This window comes from Mustela nigripes, unplaced genomic scaffold (assembly GCF_022355385.1).
Source record: "Mustela nigripes isolate SB6536 unplaced genomic scaffold, MUSNIG.SB6536 HiC_scaffold_522, whole genome shotgun sequence".
In the NCBI taxonomy this organism is placed as follows: Eukaryota; Metazoa; Chordata; class Mammalia; order Carnivora; family Mustelidae; genus Mustela; species Mustela nigripes.
Window position 1 is genome coordinate 5,859 of NW_026739929.1, and position 8,710 is coordinate 14,568.

General features: G+C 38.0%; 1 protein-coding gene across 1 annotated transcript; it reads right to left on the reverse strand.

Annotated features, from left to right (window-relative positions):
- Positions 1–210: 210 nt before the first annotated feature.
- Positions 211–7,151, reverse strand: LOC132008632 (ligand of Numb protein X 2-like). Its single transcript, XM_059387243.1, has 4 exons — positions 7,128–7,151; positions 5,297–5,437; positions 1,459–1,636; positions 211–350 (listed from the first exon to the last, which is right to left on the reverse strand). Exons 1-4 carry the CDS (start codon positions 7,149–7,151, stop codon positions 307–309), a joined length of 387 nt encoding a protein of 128 aa, XP_059243226.1. The 3' UTR covers positions 211–306.
- Between the last annotated feature and the right edge of the window lie 1,559 nt (positions 7,152–8,710).

Below are 8,710 nucleotides of genomic sequence, written 5' to 3' on the forward strand. Positions count from 1 at the left end.
GATATGCCATTGCCACTTTCATCTCTGACCAGGACAGGACCTTCCCCCTCACAACCTGGACGAATGAATTAACTGTGTTCCATACTGAGAAATGTCACTATGATTATTCCATGAAACTGCTGAAACGCTGTCAGTACCTTGGAAGCCCAAGCCACATGACCTATGACGGGGACCAGCTAGAGTCATACTCATTCTCGCTGAAGGGGCCTGGGCTGCCTCCTCGACAATCTGGACCTCAAGTGCTTTCAGGACAACAGCAGGGGACACGGCGCTGGCTTTTAGCATAGCCATGGCCTCACTGTGACTTCAATTGGTCAAATCAATGCCATTGATATTCAGCAATATATCACCTGTCCAAAGGAATAAACAAGAAAAATAAGATGAGCTACCAAGTCATTATCTTCCCTATACATTCTGTTATTTGTAATTTTTTCACATCTCTGTCATTCTTACGATATCAAGGGGAAAATCCAATTCATGGAAAACATTCCATAACAACTCAAAACTTTAAGATAATTTCATCATATATAGGAAAAAATGTGGCTTGAGGCACTGTGATTCGACTGGAAGTCCAAGTCATTAGACCTCATTATGCTAATGTGTAGGACCTGGGCATGTTCATTTCTCTTCTTTGGGCTTCAGTGATTTCTATAGTTCTTTCCTGTTCAAAAATTATTTGATCTTTTGCTCTTAGAAATGAATTTTTAACATATCCTGTTTTAGAGTTAGATAGTTTTATAGATAAAGATAGTCCTACAGAGTTTGCTCAGCATGAATGTATCAAAATACTTAAAGAGAAGAGATCCTTGGGTCTACACAAAGAAATGAAACTTGTGATTTGAGCATCTTTTGCTTAAGACAGTAATAAGGAAGAAAAAAATGTGCTTTTTTCCCTGCCAAGTAATTTAATAATAAAAAAAAAAAAGGGCAACAAGGATTATATAAAAGGTTAGGAAGGAAAAGATGAGTGTTCTATTTTTTAGAGGGACTTTTCCAACATAAAATAATCCAATGATCTAAAAAAACATTAGAAAATAACGGAAAGGGCTCCTGGTTGGCTCAGTGGGTTAAAGCCTCTGCCTATAGCTCAGGTCATGATTCCAGGGTCCTAGGATCGAGCCTGCATCGGGCTCTGCTCAGCCGGAAGCCTGCTTCCCCCCACCCCCCCACCCAGCTCTCTGCCTACTTGTAATCTCTGTCTGTCAAATAAATAAATAAAATCTTAAAAAAAAAAACCAGAAACATCATCAAACTGCAGCAATTTTCCTTCCCATTAGGCATTTTTCTAACCTTAGAGAGAGGTTTTACACTTATATATGGAAGGGACATTTTAAAAGATTTTTAAAAAATCATATTTAATAGAAAATTTGGGGAATATTTGTTATTTTGTTCAAACATGAGTTGCATGCAGGGAGAAGATGGGAACAGTTTCACTGTTCCCAGCCCTCCCTATCTTACCTCTTTTGATGTGGCCATCACGTGCCAGACAGCCATGAGCTGGCACACTGGTTACAAAGATGGGCAGTTCACCACTCTTGCTTCCTCTGTCCCCCGCCACTGTCATTGCCAGGGTCTCATGTGGTTCCTTCTTTACAGTAATGTGTTTTTCTTGGCATGTAATACACTGGGTAAGATCCTAACACATGAGAAGAAAATTTATTGGAAAATAAATAATACATAGCTGAAGTAAAGTAAGGAGACTGAAGGAAAAAATACCATGGCAATGATAAAGTCACTGTTAAAATCAGTTACTGTAGAAATAATACACAGTTCTTCATGGTACAAACATGACACCGAACACTGGGGATCACAATGTCAGACTGTTGACTACTGTATTTTCATATGACTATGTATGGAACAGAAAAAACTCAGGACTGTTGACATATGGAAGTCAAAATAAGGCCAATTCTACAAAAGTAAATAATGCATTTGAGTTTTAAGATTCTGAAGACAAGCTAATTAATTTTATTTCTCTCTCTCTCCTCTATTCTTTGAAAGAAATGGTGACAGAATAGTACAAAAGTAAAGTGTAGATTTTGTTAACTGTCAGAAAAAAGCTATAGATCTGTTTCTTACTCATGAGAATGCTCAGTCATGAAACGGGTGCAAACTGATCTTCAAAACCTTCACGGAAAGCTATAAGGATATGAAATAACTGAATTTTTGAAAAAGTTAAGGAAGAGGAAAAATTTCCAACAAACTGTGTTCTTAGGAAAAAGCAATTTTTATCGATATTTTTTGTTTCTATTTATGGGGACACTGCTAGAAGAAAAGGAAAATTTAAAACATCACCTTTTTTAAAAATTAGAATGCTATAAAAAACAAGGTGTACCTATGCAATATTAATATTAAAATAGCAATAGTAACTAACAGTTATTGAAGATTTACTATTTGTAAAGCAAATGGCTTCACATGTATTATTTCATTTTAATGGTTTCATTACATTTCATTACAATGGTCCTGAGTGTAAATCCTATGGTTGGCCCCATTTTATAAACAAGGGAATAGCCTTATTAGAAAGGTCATGTAATTTGCTCCAAATTATATAGCTATACATACATACAGCATGATGCTATATGCATCCACACTACAAGGGTGCTATCCCTAATGGAAGCTCCTATCTCAAAGGGGCCTGGGCTGCCTCCTCGACAATCTGGACCTCAAGTGCTTTCAGGACAACAGCAGGGGACACGGCGCTGGCTTTTAGCATAGCCATGGCCTCACTGTGACTTCAATTGGTTCTCAAAAGGTTCCTTAACACATATACTATAAGAGCATACTGTAGATAACAAGGTAACTATTACCACGACAAACAATATCAACAGTAAAACTAGATGAATTCTTTTGCTAGATCTGTAACATTTCCTTTAGTGACACTGCTTCAGAGTGGACAGGTACGACGTGTCAGTCAAGCCCTGGACCTGCAGGGGTGTCTGCTCTTCTCTGCTCCTGAAACCCACACTCTGAAATTTTCTTGAGGGCACTACTTAAATAGCCTAGAGTTCCTAGAATTTTGACCTCATAGAAAATCTGTAAATGTCTACAGGTGGTATTGTAGCATATGACATCTATGTTCTCATCCTTCAAAACTGGGCAAGACCCACATTATTATGAAGACAATCCAGGTAAACTCAGCTGGGAGCACACTGACTTCAATGCTTGTGTCTGTCAGGTATCGAGTCAATTAGAGGTGGTTGCTTTATTCCTCTATATGGCTGAGATGTATGCATTTTAGCCAAACTTCACAGATTACTCTTGGTATACTTCATGGAAACTTCTAAGGGCTTAACACTGTATGAATGTTTCCAAGCAGGGGCTATGCAGGGGCTTAGTAATAGAGTAATGTGTGCTTTAATTTTTAACAATGATTATCCTCTGAACAGGTTGTTTTGATAATTTGTATTTGTTTTCCCTAGGAGACCTTTATTTTTTTAAATTAGGATTTGACATCACAAATGCTGTATGTTAATGGTAAATTGCTAAATTAATGCTTAAAGTTACATTTCATGTGGCTGTTCTAACAATCAGGTTTACAGAGCACCTAGAGTACGAATTCAGCATTGCTATTTAAAACACCAACACTTAAAATTAAGGAATAGGAACTAGTAAAAAGAAAAATATATGTGCCCCAAACAAACAAAAGGACATAAATAGTCCTCTATATGAATGCTGAAATGGTTAGGTAGTTCTTTAAATAAGGAGTATTTTTTTAAAGACTTTATTTATTCGACAGAGAGAGATCACAAGTAGGCAGAGAGGCAGGCAGAGAGAGAGAGGAGGAAGCAGGCTCCGTGCTGAGCAGAGAGCCTGATGTGGTACTCCATCCCAGGACCCTGAGATCATGACCTGAGCCAAAGGCAGCGGCTTAACCCACTGAGCCACCCAGGCGCCCCGGTTAGGTAGTTCTTAAAACAGTCTTAAAATTGTAGTGTTGTCTTTGAGCACCCATATTTCAACTTTCTGTAGAATTCATGGATTCAGTTACCAACTTTTGCCTTAATTATGATTCTTTAGGAATATGTATATATATGTAACTTGTAAAGCAAGGACCAGCGATATGAACAACTCCTATTCAAATTCCTTTTCGAAACAATAACTGCTTTTTGTAGTCATCATTGTGAAAGCAAAATTATAGGTTCCCTTCACACATTTTGTTTTCTGTTCAAAAATAAGAATAAGTTTGTGCTTATAATTTCTTAAAAGTTTTAACTGACCAAAGACCAGTGACAAGTCTATACTTCAGCTCAGAAAACCAGATAAACCTGATGGGCCAAAAATACTTGTGCCTTTAAATGATGCTTTCTTGGGCTCCTGTGACATTACAGAGTTATTCTGTCAAATTGTACTTACATTAAGAAGCCACTTTAAGCTAAACACGTGTTTAGCTTAAACATGTGTTTCTCAAGTCATGTGTTTCTCCTTAAGTAAAATTAAATTGCTTTGCTAAATAAAAACTTATTTACTGGTCTACTTAAAAACTATAGGAAGTAAAAACAAACAAACAAACGAACAAAAAAACTATAGGAAGTTTCCGATGTGTGATTTTTCACACAGTTGGTAAATAGCATCGTTTTAAAAATTCTGGCCTACTAGAAGTTGAGTTCAAATGAAAGATCAAATGAAGTAAATAATACTGAGAACACAGTAAAGTGTCACTGTTTTTTTATTTCTACTGATTTCTGCATCCAAAGTGAGACAGCATCAGAATTTCTGGCACAGATAAATGACCCAGGAATATATTATAAAAGCACTGAAATATGAAAGATGCAGCAAAAAGCTCAACATATGGGAATTTAAAACAATCTAGGGTAGTATTCCTATAAACTGTAACATAAAAAGAAATGCTTTATGTGTTTTGCATGTACCTATTAGAAAGTATGATTTATGCTTCATATTCACATAGAGAATTCTGTTGTTGTAGGCAACCTGCCCAACCGCTAAGTATGGACTTGTTGGTCATTGTCTTTTTTTCAGTTACATAACCTCCTGTTACAACTGAATGAGCAAACCAAGATAAATCCCACTTTCAAGCAGGAACAAACAAAGAAGTCTTTCTAGAAGATCAAACACTTCTCATCAATCTGGCAGAGGGACCTTCTTACTAAGAAACCACCCCTACTGGCTGAGGAACAGACTGTACAGGGACCCTCAAGGTAGCCAAACACACATTCCACACCCCCAAACACCTGTGTTCACCTTTTCCAACAGAGTAACAGCCCTCATTTAAATCTTACCAGTTTGTAACAAGGATTCCCTGAGGGCAGATGAATGAAAACATGCAAACTCAAGGCCTCACCTTGTGTGAGCTGGGTCTGTTGTGGTACAGCGGCTGTGCATGGTGAAGGCTGGTACTCTGAGCTCCTGCGTCTTGGACAGGGTTACCAGGCTGGGATTTCCCCGGCCTAGCAATTGTTAAATCCACCCTCTCACCACTAGGCTGGAGAAAACACATATATATAACCACCAGTCATTAAAGATGCTTCTCACTTAAAAAAATTATAGGGAGGGTCATTTTCAATGCACTTATCGCTGTATCAGAGCCTCACCTGAGTGGGGACTGCAGGCCCCTGCTGGGGGTGGGGCAGATGAGGGAGTTCATTTCAGGAGCTAATACTTTAAAACTTCTGCAGGTAAAAGAGCCACACACAGACCTCTTGGGTAAACCTTCCCTAACCCTGGAAATACCAAGGACATAACCAAGGCAAAGCCTGGGTTCTGATCTCCCCATGATATCTTGAAGGCTAACTGTCTTTTTATACTTCCCTCCCCTGCAAAATTGGCCTTGGCACTGAGAGAAAGAGAGCAAAGAAGATAAAAGGATGAACGGATTTAAAACTGGATTACAATCCTTTGTGATTTCTGAAATAAATTCCAAGATGGCTACTTTGAGAGTAATAATCAATAAAACTATGTGTAGCTCTGTTTCCACACACTATAGGTTCGAATCGAAAATAGGGATGAGCCTAAACAGTCCTGAGAAGAATGATAACAAAGGTCCTGTAAAACAGGATTAGTATTTATATACATTACATATTGTGTGCGTATATATGTCATACGTGCACTCACACATAAATGTAATTTTAGAGGTGAGGACAACCACGTTGAATTTAGAGGTCCATTATCTGTATTTATAGACCTAGATCTGAAACACCGATTCACATCTATTATCCTTTTTAAAGCTATTTTATCTTTGCTTTTAATGTACAGGCCTGGTCTACTTGATGCTGATTCTTGGTCATGACTACAACTTTCCAAGTATACTATCATTTCAATGGGAAAATTTGACAGCCTGCTTTCAAGAAGCTGTGGTGGAAAGTAGAACCCTCCCCTATGACTGCAGTCAGTAATGTTAAGAAATCACTCCAGTTTCAGTTCTCAAGTTGGAAAAGGAGTGAAAACCATAATCTTTTTAAAAAAAGATTTTATTTATTTATTTGAGAGTGAAAGCGAGAGGGCAGGGTGGAGGGGCAAAGGAAGAGGGAGAAGCAGACTCCTCGCGGAGCAGGCAGCCCGATGTAGGATCTGAGCCGAAGGCAGATGCTGAACCGCGGAGCCACCCAAGTGCCTGAGTGATAACCAATTTTAAGGCCCTATTAAAGTCATTTACTTATTCAAGTATTTCATTAAACTAGTTTCAGACAATTCTACAAAATAACTGAAAGAATAACACTTCTCATGTGGCCAGAGTCTGGGGATTTGATATAACAGGTAAATGCCAAAGTAGAACACTTACAATCCAGATATTTGAGATTCTGACACTTCTGAGTATTAGATCACACGGTGTGAAGGGTGAGAAGCCCCTCTGTGATCTCATTTCAATATTAAGAATTGTTTGCTTTACTGCCTAACCCTCACCACTACCAAATACTCTATAACCAGTAATGTAGCTTTATGGGAAGACCCCTGCTCATGCAAACCTATTAACAAACAAATCCCTGATCTTTTTTGATTTCTTAAAAGACAAAATTCTGGGTGTGTGATGGAAGTGGACATATAAGCTTTAAACGATGGGCCAACATTTGGGTTTAAGCTAAATGCCTATCTAACACTTCAGGGTTTCAAGCACAACAAAAGAATTCTGTTGAAGTCAAGATTTTTAAAAATGCAGGATGCCTAAACGACAATACCTGTATTTCATAAAAAAGTGGCATGCCCTATTGCTGGGAGTATATATTGGTATGATCTTTCTAGAGGGAAGTTTAGCAAAATGTCTAAACTTGAAAACAAAACATTAAAGTCTGTTGACAGGGGAGTGTTTACGTAAGTTTTAGCACAACATGCCTACTATACAGCTATATCATGGTGCATCTATTTTCAGGGTAAGAAGTCCACAACATACAGCTGACGTAAAGAAAGGGTGGCAAACTCAGAATTTGCAAGCTGACTGCATGTGTAAGTACCAACGTAAATATGTACCTATTTATTTGTAGGCATATACAGAAAAATGTTTGTAACGATGTTCTTCAAAACTTTAATGTCACTATCTTATGGACTTTAGACTGACTGTGATTTTGACTTCCTTCTTCATTTTCTGTATTTTGTCTTCCTTAATCTCCTTTTCAGACATGGAATTACATGTTCTGAGACATGTTATTCTCAGAATCCAAAACATTAAGATGTTTTTCACAAAGAAACAACTTGAACAATATATTATATTTGATATCCATATATAAGTATCTGTATCCAATTTTTTTAAACCTCAAGTCTGGGACAAGAGACCAACGCCTGAATCTCCCTCCTAATGCAAGATGGCTACTGGGTGTGTGTGTTCCCATAGTTATAATGAACCAAACATTTGTGAAAAGGAGTAACTTAAATGGGATTTAAATTTGGGTTTTCTTACACAGTAGCTTAAATCTTCATTGTTAATTCTGTTTACTATACACATTTCTCAGTGACTATCAACCTACTTTAATTCCTGATGCTTGATTATGTTACTGCTTGGTTTCCTTTATGTCAGAGTATTTTCTTGTGCTTACTTAAAACAAAACAAAACAAAACAAAATAAAACACCATACACATCTTTGTTTCACCCCTATCACTGTAGGATATACCCATATCATTAAATGCTCTGGTAGGTTATAGAACCGGAAGGTCTGCTCTGGATGATTTTCTACTTTTTCTATCTTATTTTTTAAAAAAAATTTTCAAGCTGGTTTCTTTTTTTAAAGATTTTATTTATTATGTATTTATTTATTTATTTGACAGAGAGCAAGAGAAGGAACACAAGCAGAGGGAGTGGGAGAAGGAGAAGCAGATTCCTGGCTGAGCAGAGAGCCCCGATGTGAGACTGGATGCCAGGACCCTGGAATCATGCCTGAGCCGAAGGCAGATGCTTAATGGCTGAGCCACCCAGGTGCCCCTCTACTTTACCTATTTTAATGCTCTTATTGAAATTTTTTTTTCTCTAATAATAACCATCTTTACTTCACAGGGATACTGTAAGAACACAAGTTATGATGTGTTTGAAATGCTCTGAATGCTTTATAAAAAAGGCACTACAGCGACGCCTGGTGGCTCAGTTGGTTAAGCAGCTGCCTTTGGCTCAGGTCATGATCCCAGCGTCCTGGGATCGAGTCCCACATCAGCTCCTTGCCCGGCAGGGAGCCTGCTTCTCCCTCTGCCTCTGCCTGCCATTCTGTCTTCCTGTGCTTGCTCTCTCACCCTCTCTCTGATAAATAAATAAAATCTTAAAAAAAAGGCACTACAG

Excerpts from the sequence above, each read along its gene's own strand:
- LOC132008632 (XM_059387243.1), bottom strand. The coding sequence starts at position 7,151 with ATGCCACTTTTTTATGAAATACAG. Across the intron at positions 5,438-7,127 it reads CACTTTTTTATGAAATACAG|CCTAGTGGTGAGAGGGTGGA; the intron begins GTATTGTCGTTT and ends TGTTTTCTCCAG. Across the intron at positions 351-1,458 it reads TGATGGCCACATCAAAAGAG|GTGATATATTGCTGAATATC; the intron begins GTAAGATAGGGA and ends TCCTTTGGACAG.